At 49.1% G+C, this 21,154-nt stretch overlaps 1 protein-coding gene across 1 annotated transcript; it reads right to left on the reverse strand.

Annotated features, from left to right (window-relative positions):
• Nucleotides 1–4,850: 4,850 nt before the first annotated feature.
• CLDN11 (claudin 11) lies at nucleotides 4,851–19,584 on the reverse strand. The gene is made up of 3 exons (XM_002716414.5): nucleotides 19,082–19,584; nucleotides 15,573–15,737; nucleotides 4,851–6,115 (listed from the first exon to the last, which is right to left on the reverse strand). Exons 1-3 carry the CDS (start codon nucleotides 19,305–19,307, stop codon nucleotides 5,883–5,885), a joined length of 624 nt encoding a protein of 207 aa, XP_002716460.1. The 5' UTR covers nucleotides 19,308–19,584; the 3' UTR covers nucleotides 4,851–5,882.
• Nucleotides 19,585–21,154: the final 1,570 nt, after the last annotated feature.

Below are 21,154 nucleotides of genomic sequence, written 5' to 3' on the forward strand. Positions count from 1 at the left end.
GAGAAGCAGCTTTCCTGAGCCAGCACTGATTGATTCAGGTGACCATGGGTGCTTGTATTTTCATGAGGAACAACACCTGGATGCCAAAAGGAGGATTCTACACAGGATGACGGGCCAGTGAGGCGCCCAAATTATTGTGAAGGGCAAAATGCCACTCCCAAGATCCTCCCAGAAGCGGCATCGCTCAGCGACAGGTGTGAGCCTAAGGATGCCCTGTGTTTGAGCAGGACCAAGACGAGAAGCCAGTTTCTCAAGGCGTGAGTCAAGCACCAGAAGCATCAGCCCCTGGGAGCCTTTTAGAAATGCAGTCTTGGGGCCAGTGCTGTGGCGTAGTGGGTAAAGCCGCCACCTGAAGTGCCGCATCCCATATGGACGCCGGTTCGAGTCCCGGCTGCTCCACTTCTGATCCAGCTCTCTATTATGGACTGGGAGGGCAGTGGAGGATGGCCCAAGTCCTTGGGCCCCTGCACCCATGTGGGAGAGGAGTCTCCCGGCTCCTGGCTTTAGATTGGCGCAACTCCAGCTGTTGTGGCCAATTGGAGAATGAACCAGTGGATGGAAGACCTCTCTCTCTTTCTCTCTCTCTCTCTCTCTCTCTGCTCTCCTTCTCTCTGTGTAACTCTGACTTTCAAATAAATAAATAAATCTTTAAAAAAAAAGAGAGAGAGAGAGAGAAATGCAGTCTCGGGCCCCAGCCCACACCTGCTGAATGAGAATCTGCCCTTTAACAAGACCGCCTCAGTGGCCTGCGTGCACGTCACAGCTGGCAAAGCGTGACTGTGTACAACCCAGCATGAGAGAAGGGGAGACACAGGTTGAGCATCCTGAGCTCATGAGCCAGAAAACCCAAATCGAAAACGTTTCCACAGCCAAAACTTTGTGAGCTCTGGCACGATGATGCGAGTGGGAAATTCCACACTGACCTCGTGGGTGGGGAGCGAACACAGGCACGCTGAAAGCCTGTATAAAACTGTCTTCAGGCTTTATGTAGAAGGTGTATATGAGACAAACACGCTTCATTTCCAGGCTTGGGTGTCCCTCCCAAGATATCTCATTATGTATATGCAAATATTTTAAAAGCAGAAAAGAATCCCAAATCTGAAAGGCCTTGAATCCAGGCATTTCATATAAGGGATTCTCAGACTGCACAACCATATTCCCCCCGCCATGACAGCCATGCTGTTTGTGTGTACAAAGTAAGCGATTCTTACCTTTTACAATCCTCCAGAAAAAACTTAACATTTCCACGCTTTCCATTTCAACAATGGGGCGTGGGGCAGTGACAAGTCCCCCCATCTCCACTCCCTGCCCCCCGCCTGAGCTCCAAGCTTCTGCGTTAGGTAGAGAACTATAGATTCCTCAAGAGCTGCTATTCAAGCCATAAGCAGCATGTGCCAAGGTTCCACCCACAATCCTGGTTCAGTCTCCATTAAGCTGCACATCTGGCTGTCACACACTCTTTTGTGGGGCCATCTCAATGGCAGCACTGATGCCGCCTCTCCCCGGGGCCAGTCCCACAGTGGCCTCCCTGTCCTCTCAGCATGTGATGTCATGAGCATGAATGTCCTGCCAAACATTTAAGATGTGGCCGTTCACATTGTGTACATTGTATAGAGAGACACTGACACGCAGAGGGTTTTTTTTTAATTATTTATAAAAAAAAGGACAAGATACAACCAAACCTTGTTCTATTGTTACCCCAAACCACCAGTTTAGCACAACTATGTAACTTGTATTCTTCAAGCACACAATCTTCTCTTTTTCTTGCTGTCATTGTGACCAACATCCCTAAATTCAGCGATTCCACTGATTTTCTCTGATTTCACTTCTATCAGATTCTTAGAAAGCATGAACTAGTTCATTTTCAAGCCAAGATTCCTCTTCAGAAAAGGGTAAAGGGAGAGAGGGGGAAATCTTGGTCTAACTCTATATAGCATCTCACCTCCAGTGACCAGCAAGGAAAGAGCAAGGGAGGACAGGAGCTACAATCCAGGAAGCCCTTCCAGCCACCATTTGTCCGAGTGTGGGGTGGAGGTGACGGGGTGGGGGTGGGGTGCACGGTAGATTCTGGGGTCTGGACCCAAGACAGTAAATCTGCGTTTCTCCCGACTCTAGCAGCAATTGGAGAACAAAGGCTTTAATGTTAGGAAAACTTAAGTCCCTTTTAGATCCAATTGTATGGGGAATAGGGGTCTTCATAAAGTTCATGGAATTGCATATTTTGGAAAAACTATACACATATTGCAAAAATCCTTCTGCAGTAAAATAAACATTTTTTAAAATTCTGTTTTTCCGTGAACTTTCAGAAGTACCCTCATGTGACTGACAAACAAAAGCCCTAATCTCACCGTATCACATGTTACTCTTCTATAAAATCGGGACGAGGAGGAGGATTGAATGTGCAGACTTCCTGATACAAACAGGTCTCGGTGGCACGCATTCCCTTCTAGATTACTCTAGGTCTGCCGTTTTTTTTCAAAGCACTGGGCTCACTGTCTCCACCTGGGTGAAGATTGATTGTAGCTGTTCAAGAAATTCTAACTGTCATGTCCTAATGGAACTCAAACGAGAGCAGATAAAATAATCGGGATTGCATTCCCCTTGGTGAGTACTGAGACACAGCCTGTACTGTGCAGCTACACTGCCCAATCCAGCAGGCTCTGGTCCCGTGTGGGGCTTCAGCCTTTGAAATGTGGCCAACACAAGGAGAGATGGCATTCAAGTATAAAGTGCTCCCTGGAATTCAATGACTTAATGCAAGAAGGTCTTAAATATCCCACTAATGGATGACATGTTGAAATTATAATGCTGTGGATATAGTGTAGCAAATGAAATGTATTAAAATTAATTTAATTTGTTTATCTTTAGCTGCTTTAATGTGGATACTAGAACATTTTCAATTACCTATATGAGTGGAGTTATATTCCTATGGGACAGTGTTGTTCTAAAGAAATATCCATTCCCTAACCTCAAACTGATACTAACTCTACATCTAGACTTGTGACCTACAAAATGGGATTCCCCAATTAGGCAATGGTTGGCTAGAAGAGATCTGATGTCCCCCACCCGGCAGGGAAAAGTGGGATTCATGTAACACACACACACCTTTAAGACAGAGCAAGCAAGAGCCTCAGGGAAGGAGCTAAGTGAGTCAATGCAGCAAGTGCAAAGAAGAGAGCTGCATTTGCTGACGTGCCTGTGTCAAGCTGGTGGTCGTGAGGAGAGGGGACGTGGAACCTACAGCCTCTCCTGTCCCCATAAATGCCTTTTGCAAGGCTGGCGCTGTGGCATAGTGGGTAAAGCTACCACCTGCAGTGCCGGGATCCCACATGGACACCGGTTCAAGTCCTGGCTGCTCCACTTCTGATCCAGCTCTCTGCTATGGCCTGGGAAAGCAGTAGAAGATGGTCCAAGTCCTTGAGCCCCTGCACCCACGTGGGAGACCCGGAAGAAGCTCCTGGGTTCAGATCAGTGCAGCTCCGGCCATTGCAGCCATCTGGGGTGTGAACCATCAGATGGAAGACCTCTCTCTCTCTCTCTCTCACTGCCTCTGCCTCTCAACTCTGACTTTCAAATAAATAAATAAATCTTTTTTTAAAAAAAATGCCTTTTGCTACATTCATGTCATAATTTGTTACACCCTGGCATGGGCATATTCTCCAATATAGACACAAGACATGCGCCCTTACAAAAACTTGATCCTAGCTCAGCCAATACATAGGTCAACATGAAGATGGACTTTTTTGTATAAGTAATGTTGAAGTAGCTTCAACTAGGTCATAGCTTGCACATAAATTGCTACAAAATGACCAGCCCAAATGGAGATTTGCAAAAAGGGAATGTTTGCCAATTATTATATGACCAGCTAATGAAACTAGCATTTTATTTCAAAGCTGCCAAAATAGATTGCAATCTATCTTCTTAAGCAAGCCCATAAACTGACAGAGTTTCTGGAACAGAAAACAAAAATCAACATAATGTGTCTTTGTCAAAAATTTCTAAACAGCTACATGTTTGAGAGGGGTTTTTAAAAAGTTCATGGAGAATGGATATTATGGCAAAACTAGGCATGGAATTCAAATTTTTTGCACTACAATAACCATTTCCCATGAACTTTTGGTAGTATTTTGGTATGTGCTTGAACACAATGCACTTAGACATTATTAAAGATACAATAAAATGTTTAATTCTCCCTTTACGCCTAGCCAATTCCTTTATTGAGTGTTGGAAGTAGACAAAGGAATTCATCTGCATCATGCTTGAAACTTGGTCTCTGCTTGCTGCCCATTTATCTGAGACTTAAAATTGCCTTAAAGTCACTCCACTTAAGAAACCAGGGGCCGGCGCCGTGGCTCAATAGGCTAATCCTCCACCTAGCGGCGCCGGCACACCGGGTTCTAGTTCTGGTCGGGGCGCCAGATTCTGTCCTGGTTGCCCCTCTTCCAGGTCAGCTCTCTGCTGTGACCAGGGAGTGCAGTGGAGGATGGCCCAAGTGCTTGGGCCCTGCACCCCATGGGAGACCAGGAGAAGCACCTGGCTCCTGCCATCAGATCAGTGCGGTGCGCCGGCCACAGCGCGCCGGCTGAGGCGGCCATTGGAGCGTGAACCAACGGAAAAGGAAGACCTTTCTCTCTGTCTCTCTCTCTCTCACTGTCCACTCTGCCTGTCAAAAAAAAAAAAAAAAAAAAAAGGTACCATGAATAATATTCAACCTTTTAATTATGCAGGGCAATGCTGAGTGACTCACTCTTGCATCACTGATTTGGTTCCCAGTCAATCATCAGTATTCATGAGACTTTTTTAAATCAGTAGATGATATCTCTGGGTATGACAGACGATGGGAGGCCAAGTTTGCAGACAGTTTGTTATTTTATTGCACAGATTTCACTTAAAGAACAAAAGGCACCATGAGTGTTTGGAGAGTTTGAGGGTCTCAGATACTGATATACCATCAGCGTGTACACCCGTACAGCCACATTCAACAGTACAATGTACATTAGTCAGCATCCCTTAGAGATTGCTAACTGAATGAAAACAAAGAGAGAACAGGGAAAAGCTTTCAAAATGTGTTAAACTGAAGCATCGGCAAGTAGAAGATTAAAAACTACATCACACAAACCTGGAAACCAACGCAGGTTTGTGAAATGTCGCTTGAAGTTATATCCCTTGGACTGTTACTTATTGCATAATTAAAGTCTATTTGGTTCATTTCCTTCATATGGATGAATGGAGAATTTCAGGAAACCTTGGTTATAAAAATGATCAATCTTGAAAAATATGTACAGATAAATGTAAAAATCACAAACCAAAAAATATCCCCACCCCTTGCCCTCAACTTACAAAAAAGAAATTTTCCCATGGAAAGAACAAGTTCCAGGATTCCCCTCCCGCCCCCGCTGTGGCCCCCGATTCTGTTTCTATCCCTCAGAAGTCAATGACCTTGGAGCTCACAGAAGGGAGGTAACAGAGAGGCGTCTTTATGAGGCTCCCACTGTCCTCTGTTACAGCCTGAAAAGTGTCTTTTATTTCTCTCCCCCACCCCCACCCAACCCGGAGCTGTTTGCAAGACATTGAAGATTTAGAGAGAAACAAAATATTTGTTTTAATAATAAACAACAAAGGAATGCCCGAGAAAAGAGCGGCGCTGTGAGACAAATGTGTGGGCACTATCGGAGCGAGAGGTTTCTTTTAAGGCAACCAAAAGGTCGGGGCGGGGGTGGGGGTGGGAGTGGTGTTAAGACTAGAGGAGGCCAGACAGGATGCTTTTCTACACCTTTGGCTCTGGAGCCTGGCAGAGAAGTGGGCTTCCCCGCCACTGTGGCAAGCAAAGCGAGGGCCAGCGCCCGGCCTCTACAGCACCTAGGAGGGCGGCCCGCGCGCGCTTACACGTGGGCGCTCTTGGCATGCGTCGGGGAGCTGGAGCCGGAGGAGTAGTAGAATCGGTTTTCACCAAACGCCTGGGCGTCTCCGGCGCAGCAGACGATGACGCAGCCGCCCACGAGGCACATCACAGCACCGATCCAGCCCGCATACAGGGAGTAGCCGAAGCTCACGATGGTGGTCTCTCGGTGAGCGCACACGGGGAACCAGATGGTGGCGACGATGGCGCAGAGGGCTGCGGAGACAAAGAGAGAGCGTGAGGGGCGTGCTCACCGCACACCAAGAGGGTGAGCTGGCCCTGCACTCCACACGGACACACCGCAGGCCGTCACCCGGCTCCACGAAGCTCCACACACTCAGCGGCCTGTAAAATAAGGCGACTGCACACTTGTGTCAAACTGCTGGTGGGTTATTTCCTTCAACAGGTGGCAGAGATGAAAGAATTCCCAGGGAAACACCTAGAAATAAATCACTTAAGTCCAAAATATATTTGTACTTACTTGCATCTGGTAGCTTCGCATGTATGGTTACAACTCTACCGTTCCTACCTACTTGTATTATAATTCTGTCTTTACGTGCCCATTCCCCTTTCCAGACTGAGTGCCTTGAAGGCAGGGACCACATCTTACGTCTACAAATCTAATGTTTTTGCACAGTACTAAGCACAGAGTATGTGCACTGAGTGTAGTAGTTGAATGACTGAGTGGAGAAGCTACAGCATCAGCTAAAGGTTTACCTTGTGCTATGTTGTTCACAGTCACCAAATCCCACCCAACTGACATGTTAGAAAACTTCACCGGTTCAAGGATTTTATGGCAATGGTATTTGTTGCAAAGGGTCATATGGCAGATCTTTATGGTTTTGCACCCATCAGTGTAAACTTCAGATCTGATTCGCATTTCATGCCATAAGAAATAACCTCTCTATAATTTCATTCTCTCTTCTCAGCAATCACCCAATAAGGACAGGCAAGAGCCTATGAAGATTTAAAAATTGTTTTAGGGTCCAGCACTGTGGCATAGTGGGTAAAGCCACTGCCTGCAGTGCTGGCATCCCATTTGGGCACTGGTTCGAGACCCAGCTGCTCCACTTCCGATCCAGCTCTCTGCTATGGCCTGGGAAAGCAGCAGAAAATGACCCAAGTCCTTGGGCCTCTGAACCAACGTGGGAAACCCAGGAGAAGCTCCTGACACCTGGCTTTGGATTGGCCTAGCTCCAGCCATTGCGACCATTTGGGGAATGAACGTGAACCAACAGATGGAAGATTTCTCTCTGCCTCTCTGTAACTCTGCCTTTCAAAATAAATAAATAAATAAGTCTTTGAAAAAATTGTTTTAAACCTCTTATACCAGGACTATCATATGGTATCATGGAGAACAGTGCGACTGAAGAACTGAAATTTTAATTTTAATTAATTTGAATTTCAGTGCCCATCTATGGCTAATGACTATTGGACCGAACAACACAGCCCTAGACAAAGCAATTCCATAACCTCCTTCGGTACCATCTGAATTCTTACAACAATAAGCAGGATAAAAGTTTCAGTCACAACTTTAAGTTAAGGGCCAGAAGCCTGATGCAATAGTTAAGAAGTCACTGTCTGCCTATGTCCTATGTCAGACTGCACAGGATTGAGTCTTAGCCTCACTGCTAATTCAGCTTCCTGCTAATGTATCCTGGGGTGAGCAGGTGATGGCTCATGCCCTTAGGTCCCTGCCACCCATGTGGGAGACCCAGATGGAGCCCTGAGCTTCTGACTTGAACCTGGCCCAGCACCAGCTATTGAAGACATCTGGGGAGAGAAGACAGTTCTGTCTCTCCCTCCCTCCCTTTCTTTTTTTTTTTTTTTTTTTTTTTTTTTTTTTTTTTTTTGACAGGCAGAGTGGACAGTGAGAGAGAGAGACAGAGAGAAAGGTCTTCCTTTGCCGTTGGTTCACCCTCCAATGGCCGCCGCGGCCGGCGCGCTGCGGCCGGCGCACCGCGCTGATCCGATGGCAGGAGCCAGGAGCCAGGTGCTTGTCCTGGTCTCCCATGGGGTGCAGGGCCCAAGCACCTGGGCCATCCTCCACTGCACTCCCTGACCACAGCAGAGGGCTGGCCTGGAAGAGGGGCAACCGGGACAGAATCCGGTGCCCCGACCGGGACTAGAACCCGGTGTGCCGGCGCCGCTAGGCGGAGGATTAGCCTAGTGAGCCGCGGCGCTGGCCTCCCTCCCTCCCTTTCAAATACAATAAAAATAAAATTCAAAAAAAATTTAAGTTGAGATGGCACATTAAACTGGCAGACGTAATAACAATAATGAGATTTCCAGTTGTGAGTTAGAAAAGCCATCAACAAATTCAGACAGGTGGTGGCATTGCCAGCCTGCTGTTTGCCACCTGGGGTACTCTTGTGGCTTTCAACTCAGCAAGCTTTTATCTGACTTCTACTCACACTGAGTGATTTTTCTAACTTACCCTCCATGCCTACAGAAAAGGGACATATTTTTTCCTTAACATAAACACTGAGTTCTAATCCGAAGAAAATATTTTGTCTTTCCCATATTTGAGACATTTGAAATGGCCTCATTGCCTTTCTGTGGCTTGTAACATAGGGTTTTGTTGATAACAGATGAAGCCTACCACACGGTCTGGGTATAGCTACAGGGAAATAGAGGTGCTCCTTATGCTATAAAGTGCAGATCCCACGTAGAAGTCAAAGGGAAGAGGCCCTAAAGGGCTCTGAATTGCCCAGATCAGCTTTCTCAGAGCCTACGTCCACTCCATTAATCGTGAAGGTCACACACAATTAAGGAGTTTATATAAATTATTTAAGAAGCTAACATCTATCCATAGTAATGGGTTCCTTTCCCTTAAAAAGCAAGCACACTCATCCGGCCCCTGCAACATGCGCTGTAGGAGACGCCCTGTGAGGAGGTACTGTTCTCCTTGGGCAGAATGTCCGAGAAGACCAGTGTCCCCCAGAACCTGCCCCTTGCAGCCCGGGCTGTGGAAACCTCCGAGCCAGGGGAAAGCCTTCTCTTTTTTTCTCTTTCTCTGACAGGGATCGCACAGCAGCGGGTACTCTTGGAGAACTGCTTGGCTGTGGCCATCGTCATACACTGAGCAAGGCACAGAGGAAAGTCTTATTCTCCATCAGGACAGGGGCCCCATGTCCCCTGCCGGAGTGCTCCAGCCGGGCAGAACTCGCTGCGCAACGCCAGGACACACACCCCCGCCCCAAGGGGCGTGTTCATTCGGCTGTGAGCAGGACCAGCAACTTCACAAGAAACACCCAGACACCCGGGCTTGTTTAGGGGGGAAATGCAGGCTCTGAAAACCTAAATGACATGGCAGGGGGAATATTTAACTCCCAAAGAACTGATCTGGTTCAGTCCAAAGGCTCTCTCCCAGAAATGACTGACTGGTTTCAAAAGAGCTCATGGTTCAAATTCAGTTTTGAATTTTTCAATAGCTTTTTGTACTTACACATTCTGCACGCAGGCAGGCACAAAAAGCATTCCTCACATCACATGGAAACCTGACGTAAACTCCAGATTTGGTTTAGGTTCTATAGAATTAAGGAAAAGAATTCACTTCCACATTCCCAAAGTGACCATCGGTAACATCAAAACTTGGGTGTTGAACGTGTCCGGGATTTGGTTAGATTTTTCTTTCCTTTTTTTTTTTTAACTTTTATTTAATGAATATAAATTTCCAAAGTACAGCTTATGGATTACAATGGCTTCCCCCCCATCGGGATTTGGTTAGATTTTATTCAAATACAATTCATTAGAAAAATGAATGTGTCTCAACATTTGGACAATGAGCCTCAGAGGGCTGGATGAGGGAATCGGGAGAGAGAAGACAGACAGATGGGCAGACCAGTGGAGGAGACGTGGTCTCATTTCAACTTGCCTTTCCTCTTCAACGAAAACTCTTGTGTGACTTTAAAGTCACAAGTTCATGTTGTACCTCATTCAGAATTTCCTTCTTTTCTAATCCATGCAAAACAAGGCAAATGAGTACCAGCAGGCTTTCTCTCCTGGTGGATCAATGGACTCTGGGTGGAATCCCTGTGGCTCTCCGAGATACACCACATGAAAACCGCTGAGGAACGACAGACCACGCACAACATGAAAGGAAATGAGGGGCTCGCAGCAGACACTGCCCTGCACTTGAACTCAGCACAAAAATGTTTAGAAACTGAAAAAAGAAAATTTATTCAATTTCAGCAATGGTTTGAAAGGCGAAAGGGGTATGTTCTGACCAGTAAAGTTAAAAATACAAGTCAAATAATTGCCTGACTACCAAAGCATGAAATATTAGTAAAACTGCTGATAATGTTTGGCTTTCTTCATGTCCTAGTGGGCCTTTCTACTGGCCTACCCCCAAAAAATATGAATTCAAAATGGTTCTGTTATTTGGGGGAAAAAAGAAAATGTTTTTCTTAAAAGTCACACTTGGGGCCAGCACTGTGGCATATTGGATAAACCCACTGCCTGCAGTGCCGGCATCCCATATGGGCACCAGTTCGAGTCCTGGATGCTCCACTTCTGATCCAGCTCTCTGTTATGGCCTGGGAAAGCAGTAGAAGATGGCCCAAGTGCTTGGGCCCCTGCACCCGTGTGGGAGACCTGGAAGAAGCTCCTGGCTCCTGGCTTTGGATCAGCCCAGCTCTGGCCATTTGGATGGAAGACCTCTCTTTCTGCCTCTGTGCCTCTGTAACTCTGCCTTTCAAATAAGTGAATAAATAAATTAAATAGCCACACACCCGCGATAAAGAACAGTGAAGAACTATAAAGAGAAGTCTCATTCTTTTTTCTTTTTATGTCATCAGACTTTATTTTTAAGTCAAATCTCTAAAAACAAGACAGGGAAACTTCCATGCTCATACTTCTCAGTCTTTCTCCGGTGAGTACTTACAGAAAGCAGAATAGTTAACTGCATAGGCAGAGGGTGCTAATCTGCCATTTGCTATTGGAGAATGAGAAATAAAAATCTGGGGTAGTCTTGGATTTTTAAAAGAAGAAAGCTTCATTATGTGGGTCAGCTTCATCCAGACTCTGTCATCTCCTAAATAGAATCCCTGGCTCTTAAAAGAACAAAGTTGCTTGTCTCTTTTGAGAACACGTTTCAAACAATGTGACACAATGCATTCTTGAGTTGATACGATGTACAACTTGGTTTAATCAAAGAAAACAAAACCTTTGGGAAGGCCATTTTAGAACAATGAAGTGCGAGTGTAGCTGGCTTTTAATCTCTTAAGAGATTAGATAACATGGAGAGAGACAGAGAGGCAGAGGAAGACAGAAGATCACCCAACACTGACGTTTCTTCCTTCCTCCAATGAACCTCTTTTTTTTTTTTTTTTTTTTTTTTAGGTTTTGTCACTTTCAGTACTAGGCACTATAAAGACTTTTAAAAGCATCATTTTCCAGCACAAAGCAATATTTTCATTAAAAGGTACTTAAATTATTCTGACTATATTAGTAATACTGGAAAAATTCAGCCTTGTTACAACAAGAATTGTTTCCCAAAAATCTGGGGCCCGAAAGGAGTGAGCAGCAGCCAGGCCAGAGCTGATCGATGTGGGGAGGCCCGGAGGCTCACTGGGCTGCTCTTCCTGTTTCTGTCTAAGTTTGAAATATTCCACCACAAAAACTTTCCAATCCTTCTGCAGTTAACTTTCTACAATGCACTGACCACCATCTTCTACTCGCAGTCCTACAACCTAAGTAGCAATTAACTGCGGATTTTATAAAAAGGGGAATGAAGGCAACAGCTCACAAGGTTTCTAAGGAGCTGCTGTGTGGGGTCATATTTATTTGCTGCTTTCTGAACGCTTGAAGCTAGAAGAGTTTTAGGTTTCTTTTCCTCATGTGTGACGCTGCCCTAGGGAAACCAGCTGCAGAGGACACGCTCCTGTCTCACAAAGGACTTTGCAGAAGAGCTAACATTTACGACAATCATCTATGGAATATCTGAGGGCATTATTTTCCTGGCCTGCTTTCAACATTTTTCCCTTTATTTCAAATCCATGCATCATTATTTTTTCTTTCCCATACCCTTTTTTAATACAGCCTCATGGCTATCTGTTAACTTTTTGAAAACAGAGAATTTAGAGACAGGAGGGTTCGTAAAGCAGCCAGTGTCTCCAATTTCATGACAAGGTCGTTAAAGCCGCAGTTACACTAAATGCCACATCCCTTCCACTACCCACATAAAAGTTGACTGCAATGGGGCACTTGTTTGCATAAAGCTAATGAGTTTGGAGGAAGATTTTTCTAATGATTCTATTCATGCCCTGAGATTCAAAGCATCATTGTTTATTCTGCACCCACGGATTCCTTTTCCCATTTGTTTCTGTGTGTGGCACAAGCTCAATTTGTACCACATTTGCACACACCCTTAATTTTACCCCAAACCCACTATCAATCTGAATGTTCCAAGTTAAAACAACTGTTCACATGACACATCAATGTCCTTTCTGGGGCCGTATGTCTGTGAAGGAGGATGAAAAGATTCCACTTAGGATGCAAAGTACATTTCCTCACCTTCCAATCTGTTCCCTATCCCCTAAGAAGCACCCGAAGCACTTCCCAATTCATAGCAACAGTGAGAATCAGACTGACTCAGTACTAAGATCCAGGGTTTTCAGCAGCGTGATTTAATATGCTTTTTCATAGCTGAATACACAGAAACCCCTACCTACTGATCCCCACATTCTGGCTTCCACAAAGTAAACAAAGGAAATATTTCCATTAGGCCAAGATACGAGGTAGTGTTTCCAAAAACATGTTTTCTCTCCCCGACAGTTCCATATGTGGTGATGAGCCTGTACAAATTAGATATGATTAGAATACCCAGTTGCCCTGTGAGTTAGTGGTGTTTTTTCTCCAACAGCAATAGCAGCCATTTGCTGAACACTTACTATGTGCCAGGTACCATGCTAATAATTTCTATACATAGTTTCACTCTAGTTACCATCCCCAAACGTGGGCAGTATTATTTCTACTTTATAGTATTTATTTATTATAGCATTTATTGCAGCAAGAAAGTAGCACAGTACAGGTTCTCTGTGGTTGGGTCTGACTCCCAACTGACAAAGCAGAATGATTGGAGGCATAGTCACCTCCTGCCTTGGCAGGGAAAAGCAGATTGGATCAGCCTCAGAGCCACCGAAGATCTGAGGAGCCTGCTGCTCCCTGGGCAACCCATCTAGCTTAAGAAGCCAGCAGCATCCAGGAAATCCTTACTCTATCAGACTCCTGAGAAGAGAAAGTTGTTGCACAACAGATGCATATTCTGTAAGTTTCCAGAAAAAAAATAATTGCAGATTTTCTGATCAGGAAGAACTGATTTCAATGCAAAGTGCTCAAGGTTTCCAAAGCAGGACCAGCTGTGGCCGCCAGGGCTGCTCACCACCATTTGGTTAGCACCCACACCCCAGCTGGATCGCCATCCGGTGACCCCTGAGACCCAGCACAGGCCCAACGCTGGCCTCTCCCGGGGAGGCGGGGTGGGGGAGTGACAGAAAGCAAACCAGAGCCACACAAAGGGAGCCTTCACTCTCTCTTGCCCCTCCCACTCACTGCCAACAGGGGAAAACAAGGCACTTTTTGGGGCTCTGTGGGGAGATCAGCAGGTGCCACACTTGAGACAATGAGCTTTACATTTCCAGAGACGCTCATTGCAGTCACATCCAACCCCAAGGCCAGGGGTGGCCCGCTGAGCAATAATACAGACAGGAGCAACCCACGAGGAGAAAATGCAAAGCTGTGCAGGCGCCATTCCAGCCAGCGAGTGTGCACAAAGGTGCAGCCTGCCTGGGTGGGATCAGGCCACTCAGCACCCCATTTTCCCCATACTTTCACTCCAGGAAACAGGGAATGAGCGACCGGCATCTACCACCAAGCCCCACCTTGCTTTCCTCATCTATGATTCTGCCTGCCTTCGCCAGCCTGCCTTTAAAAGACAAACTAAGTCAGCAGGAAGTTGCAAACCACCAGCTGCTTTTTTATTTTCATAACCCTGATTATGGGGTTTTTTCCCCAAAACCAGTCTGTGTATACTTTGCTTTTATCCCTCTCTTTTCCCCAGGGTCAGCTGGTTCGCTTTAGTGCATTCGCTCTCTGCTGGATGTGCTATACTCTCATATGGAAGCCAGAATTTCTCAGGAGTAGCCCCTCTGACAACACGTTCATCCCTGGGCCCTGCCATGCTCAGAGTCCAAGAAAGCCTTCTGGGCTTCAGTGAGAATGCAAGGAACTGGCTGGAAGAGCCTAGGGAGAGGTTTCATCTGGATTCCACAACCCAGTTCGCCTGTAAAGCCGCTAGAACGGAGTAAAAAGGGGCACCTGTGAGTGGGATGGGGCACAGGATGCTGTGTGTTCTGTGTGCACTCTCACATGTTCTTTGTGGTTGGAGTCAAAATTGCCATGCCCAGACCCTTGTCTAGGGTTTCCAGAGGGCCTTTTCACTCCTGTCACACACACACACACACACACACACACAACCCACTTCCCCCCACCTCTGGCATCACTGTGGGTCAGGCTGAGAACCCCCAGGTGGGGCATGGCATCAACCCCCCAGCACCCTGTCCCCTCACTCCTCAAGCACAGGGTCTGGCCTTTCAGTTTGGGGATGAGCTCACTGACCCAGATCCAGGCCAGCTTCTCCTCACTGGATATGCATTTTGCACCAACAGCTGCAGCTTTTCAGATTCATATCCTCTATTAGGGCTTAGAACTTGCGAATGGAATTAGCGTTCAGTGGGGGGATAATGCAGAGAAGTGAAATCATCGAAGGGAGCAGGGCTGGCAGCACTGTCCCACGGGTTGTAGAACGGCGCCCCCGGTGCTCGGCGCAATCAGCGCAGCAATACGGAACAAGCGCAGGCCAGCTCCTGGGCCGCAGCCATCCCTCCCTCCAGCTCATGACCTGGCCACCTTCACTCCAGCTCTCGACATTCATCACTGGATGCCTCCGCCCTGGGAAACTCCTCTACTCCTGGTTGATGCCTTCCCAGGGGTGTGCGCAGCCCAGAGGTGAGTATCTCTTTTAGCTGGGCACAATTGCAATGCCCAAGCATGCTCAGAGCAGAGATGGTCTTTCCACGCCTCCCAACACTCTCAATGCCTACCACGACGCTGGCCCACTTGCTCTACTCCCGCTTCCGGGAGGAAAGATGGAATGATTGTCTGCTGGTCTGCCACCCTTGACACCTTGTTTTTCTCTTGCTCTCCTCTTTCTCCATTTTCTTTCTGTATTAACCGAGATGCCCTATATTGGTTGCACCTAAGAATCACCTGGGGAGCTTTCAAAAAATGCTCTTGCCTAGCCTAATAGCCAGAAAATTCCAATTCAGTTGGTCTGCAGTGGGAGCTGAGTGTCCATGTTCTGAAAGGGATTCCACCATGGGGCCACGCTATAACTCCTTCGGCTCGCCTGGTCTCTCCCTCGGGGATTTCCTGCCCTCAAAATCCTCCTCTTTCAATTTATTTCACGCTCAGTGTCCCCCACCCACAGACCTATCACCGTCTGTAAACTGTCCATGAACTAAAAGAGGTCACGGGTTGCAAGCATTTCTCCCCTACAGATTCATCTGGCCACCTTTCACACGTCTCTTAAACTCCACGAAGCAGCAGCCCTGAGGTGTGAGACTCATCAGGTTCACCCCGAGCTGGGGCGCCATGTAGGAAGCCGTCTTACCCACTAGGATGAGCAGAACGCCAGCCAGCTGTGCCCGCCTGTACTTGGCCACGCCAGGCTCATGGCCCATTCGGATGCAGGGGAGAACAGTGAGCAGCAGGAAGATGGCCGGCAGACCCAGGACGGAGGCAGCAATCATCAGGGCTCGGCAAGCTTGAACGTAGCCTGGAACAAGAGAGCAGATGGCCTGGGTTAGGCCACGGTCCTCCTGGGTCCTGCACCCTGCCTCGAAGGAATTCAGCGCCACCTCCCTTCCTCCCTCCCTCCCCATTCCAGGATGTAGGGCACGCAGAATGTTGTCCAAGATCACTGTGCACTTTCAAATTGTAAAGCAACTCAGCAACAAGAAAAGGGACTGGAGACATGGAAGGGGGAATCTCCAGTTTGGACCACATGGTCACTTCCCGAGATGGAGCGGCCACTTACATTATTACATCACTTTGAGAAAGGTCCAAATGAAAACTCAAATCCTCCAAGTGTTCTGTGGTGTTCTGTGATGTTCTGAGCTGGTTGCAGTCTGCTCTTGATATACTCTAGGTACTTGTGTGATCTTGGGCAAGTAACTTAACTGACATGTCTTACTCTCCTCATCATGGAGTGAAAATAATAATAGCAGCTGCATCTTTCCAACAGAATTCTATTGAAGATTAATTCATGCAGTGCTCAAAACAGGGTTTACGCTAAGTCATCATAACAAATTTGTTATTACTGGTAGTGTAACTCTGTGCCATGCAGTACTTTTATCACCAGAGGTACCAGGTGGTTTTCTCCCCAACAATGTCTTGTTAGTTTACATTGGGTTTGACTAGCGTATGGCCCTGAACTAGACTAAGCTAACACTCGGGCTTTCCCTTCTTGCTGTCTCTCTGGAGGCTGCTCTGCTCATGAGTTCTCCCTACAGGTGGTCGGGCTCCGTCTCCTGCCTCTCCCACAGTGCTCTGGGCGTGCCTCCTCAACTGTCCACCATTGCTTCAAAGAACCTCTCCAAGCCCCAGCCCTGGGGATTTTTGCAGGACAAACGCCTGCCTTGGTCTTCAAGGAGGTGACACAATGGCCACAACAGATGATGTTAAATAAACAATGTTGAGTAAGGGAGTAAGTGAATTGAATAGGAGGGTACAGCAAAACTGCCTTGAACATCATACGGATGGGTAAAGTCCCAAGAAACAGCTTTATTAAGAAGCAAATTATGTGTGCAATACTTACGTAGAAAAAGTCTGAGAAGATACAGAGAGAATTTCACATGCTTGAATCCATTGTCTTACTTTGAAATCTATCACTTTTCACTGCATCACTCTCCCTATTTAACAACTATTTTTTGTTACTATATTTAGTTCTCTCCATATTTATTCATAGAGATTCACAGATGGTGGCCTGAGGGCCTGAGTGAGGCAGAGTTCATGGCACAGCCAAGAATCAGCCCCAACTTATGCCTCACACACCAGGACCTTTGCCAAACGCAGCCAGCCTACACTCAACACCAGGACCCAACCTCAACAGGGCAGCAAGGCGTGTTTGCCAGCATTCAGACTCCGGAAGGGCCCTCTTCCAACCACCGCCCACCTCTGCTCCTTCAGAGTTCCTGATGGTCACGCGAGTGTCTGGGGACTTGAGGGCCCCTGGAGGAGCCATCCAGAATTTGAGCCCAACCCTGCCCCTGCAGCTTGTGGATGAGCCTGGGCAGACACACAGCAGGCAGTGAATGAGATTCAGAGATTCTGAGACGAATGACGTGGGCTGTGCACGCGCTGCAGTACCAAGGCCATGTCTGAAAAGCAAGATGGAGACTGAGGCCTGTCCCGGCCCCTACCCAGGGCAGGTGGGGCAGAAGCACTGAGCTCTCCCCAAAATGTACTACTACCTCCTGGGTGGTGGTCCCTCTCCTCTGCAAGCAAACCGCTCACACTGAATGCTCAGCAAACTCCACTCCAGGGCGAGGAAGCAGAGAGTAATTCTATGCTTCAGTCAGAAGTTGGTAGGAATGCTATGCAGCTTACTGACCATTTGCAGAACTTCTGCTACACCAAAGGAGGGTTCCACTTCTTGTCTCACTCAACAGTTTCAGCAGAAAGGTGATTGGTTTGATTTTAATTTTTAAAAGGAGAGAATGAGGGTGCATGGAGATAGGCAAATCACCCAGATAGTGAGCACTGGCCCCTGGGGTCTGCTCCCTGTCTACCAAGGCCAGCATTAACTGAGGCTGGACCCAGTTCCCTTGGGTTCCCTGATTTCTACTCTTCTGCGCGAAGACAGTGAAAGGCAGAGCTGGCAGGCACCGTGTGCACCTGCTGTGTGCACCTGCTGTGCACCCATGGCAATGCTGGGCACAGGCTCGGATGCAAAGGCCACAGGGTGCTATCTGTATCTTCAAGGAATGTAAAATGTAGGGAGAAAAACGGATTTCACCTTCACCAACAACCCATGAAAACCAGAAGTAAGGGGTTCAGACGAGGAGAAGCGGCCAAGTAGAGGAGCAGCAAGGGAACTGATCGCAACTGTGGGGAAAGAGGGCGTTCCTGGGGCGCTGAAGTGGAGCCACGGACTCCCCTGCCAGAAGGCACCAAGGCACAGCCCCGGATTCGCAGGTTTCTCCGCATTTTAAAAAACGCGAGCAGGACTTTAAATGCGCACACGATCCACCACGGCTGGCGGGACAAAAGGCCCCGGTGCAGAAGCCAAGGTGAGGATGAGCCTGTGCGCAGTCCGGGGGTTCCCCCGCAGAAGACCCGAGGGGGCGCTTACGACCTCGCCAGCCACCTACCCCAACTTTCCTGAAACCGCCCAAAGGGTTTCTATCGGGCAACACCTGAAAATGGGCTTGGGGGCCGGCGGGCGGGTGCTTGTCAATCAATTCTGCCCCCACCCGACTCCCAAACACAGCTTGGCGTGGGGAGGGACTCTCTGTCTCCTCCAGGAGCACCCAAGCTTCCCGCTCCGATCAGAGGGCTCGGAGCTGGGGAGGGGGCTCTGGGACCTGATGCCCCGCGGGAGTTGGAAGAGGCAGGGGTGGGGACCACGCTGGGGACCAGGGAGATAGGACGGACCCTAGAGCCTGAGGGCACCAACCTGGAGTTTGCTCAACTGCGCAGTCTAGAAACGTCCTGGGACGTGAATCGCTGGACCACCGGGCGCGCGCAGCTGGAAGAGCCCTAGCCTGGCCAGGTCGCCTAGCCCGCCCCCACGAGGACAGGGACACCCAGCCTGCGCCCTTCCAGTCGCTTGAACGCGTTTTCCTCCTTGTCCCCTCACCTGCTGGTTTGGAAACTAACGCGAAAGCAGGGGCGCGAGCGGGAGGAGGTCGAGTCCCCGTCGGTGGGAAGATGGGGCAGGTGGAGTGACGGACACCCAGTTCCTGCTCTGTGTCTGTCCATTAAATTTTCACAGCGACTTGGGCACCGTGGCCACCAGCAAATTATCACCTACATCCCCAAGTTCCAAATTTAAAAACAAAAATATATACTGAGGCTGGGAGAGGTTGAATTCAGATCTTGCAAGGTGGGGGTCCTTACCCGGCAGGATGAGGATGTCCACCAGGGGCTTGCAGTGGTACAACCCCGTGGCCATAACGCAGTCGGCCCACAGCCCCTTGGAGCCCAGTTCGTCCAGCTTGCGGCAGGTGGGGATGGTGTAGCCGCAGGTCACCACCCAGTCGTTGGTGGATGTGGTGACGATGATGCCGATCCAGCCCACGAAGCTCGTGACGAAGCCCACCACCTGCAGGCACGTGGCCACCATGGTGGCCGCCCCGACGTCCCCGCGCCTCACCCCTCACTGGCTGTACCGGGGGACCCCGGGCTGGACAGCGCCAGCTCCTGCGCTCGCTAGCTGCTGGTTGCCGGCTGCGACCGAAGGCGAGCGTCTGCGAGTCGGGCTCCGACGGCGCGGCGGGCGCTCGGTGGCGGGGACCGCTAGGAGCGCAGTGCGGGGACAGCGGCGCTGCTTGGCGGCGCGCCCCCGCCCCCCTCTTTAAACCCCGTAGCCCCTGCCTGCGAGCGCCAATCGGCGACGGCCCGGGGTCGAGGCGGCCAATCGCTGGACGGGGTCCGAAGTGGGCTGTGGAAGGGAGGAGTGACCCGAGGTGGGCCCCGCCCCGCCCAGCAGCCTGGCTGTCGGCGTTGCAAAGTCAAACAATTCGCTCCAGGTCCGAGTCGCGGAGAATGCAGAGCGCGCGCGTCGGGCTCGAGCAGTGTCTGCTAGTGAATTCTTCGCCCTTTCTGCTGACCTTGGGTCTCCGTTCCGCTCCGTCCGTCACTGCCCTCCCCATGGTGTCCGGGCTGTGTTTCTGACTGGTAATTGCCCTTAGCATCCAGCATACCGTCATCACTAGTAGGAACAAAACTGTTCTTTCCGTGGTCGAAATCCAGGAGGGAGCACTGGCCGTCTTAATGGTGACAACACGCAGGGATCTGAGCTGCGCCCTGGGCTGTGCGCCTGCCTTTTACAAATATTCGCCCATCTGATGCTCCTGACAACCTCTGTGGAGCAATAGTTGCCCGTTACACACAACAGGCACGAAGAAGCAGCAGGAGCGAGGCCAGATGGCCCAAGTTCGCCCGACCAATAAGGGACAGACTCCATGAGCCCGTCTCACCTCACGTCCAGAGCCATTTCTGGGAGTCTGTCATGACGATGAGTTTCTGAAAATTCCCACAGGCCTCAAGGGCCCCGCTTGTGACACCCTAGAAGCCAGGATGGCTGCTGCTTTGGCGCACTGAAAATAAATTAATAGCTTTACCCCACTGAGAAAACCTCCCAGGCCAGCCACAAGTGCAAGCTGCCGTCATCCCATCCGCATCCCATCAACAACGTTCCCGCCCCTTTCCCTCCATGCATCCTGATAGGCCCCACTACCTGCATCATTTTTGTAACTCCGAGGGAAGTTCTTCTTGTTCTCCTTGGTCTCATTGGTACTGAACAGGTTTTTTTTTTTTTTTTAAGATTTATTTATTTTATTTGAAAGTCAGAGTTACACAGAGAGAGGAGAGAAGGGGGTTGGGGGGTGGGGGGTCTTCCATCTGCTGGTTCACTCCCCAGTTGGCCGCAACAGCCAGAGCTGGGCTGATCCGAAGCCAGGAGCTCCTTCCCGGTCTCCCATGCGGGTGCAGGGGCCCAAGGACTCGGGCCATCTTCTACTGCTTTCCCAGGCCATAGCAGAGCTCTGGATCGGAAGTGGAGCAGCCAGTCCTGAACCGGCACCCATATGGGTTGCCGACGCTTCAGGCCAGGGTGTTAACCCGCTGCGCCATAGTGCCGGCCCCAACACTGCGCAGCTTTTATGCCCTTTGAGACATCATGCCTCTGCTCATGCTCATCCCCTTGGAGCACTGCCTTCTCACCCACTAAGGCTTTAAAGGTGTAAAGGACTTCAGCAAGCATCAAAACTTCTGCTGGACCTTCCGAAGTCTCAGGTACGGATCATGACTCACTGAGTCTTCGCGTGGCCGTTCCTCATGCAGGGGCCGAAGGAGACCTCAGTGCCTTCTAGGGACGCCCAGCCTTGGGGGACCGATCAGCTGTCCGAGCCGACTCCAGAGAAACTGAGTGCACCTGCAGAAATGGCCCTGCCATAGCCGGGTGCCAGG

This window comes from Oryctolagus cuniculus, chromosome 4, assembly GCF_964237555.1.
Source record: "Oryctolagus cuniculus chromosome 4, mOryCun1.1, whole genome shotgun sequence".
Lineage (NCBI taxonomy): Eukaryota > Metazoa > Chordata > Mammalia > Lagomorpha > Leporidae > Oryctolagus > Oryctolagus cuniculus.

Excerpts from the sequence above, each read along its gene's own strand:
- CLDN11 (XM_002716414.5), bottom strand. The coding sequence starts at position 19,307 with ATGGTGGCCACGTGCCTGCAGGTGGTGGGCTTCGTCACGAGCTTCGTG. Across the intron at positions 15,738-19,081 it reads GGACATCCTCATCCTGCCGG|GCTACGTTCAAGCTTGCCGA; the intron begins GTAAGGACCCCC and ends CTCTTGTTCCAG. Across the intron at positions 6,116-15,572 it reads CGTTCTGCTCATCCTAGTGG|CCCTCTGCGCCATCGTCGCC; the intron begins GTAAGACGGCTT and ends TTGTCTCCGCAG.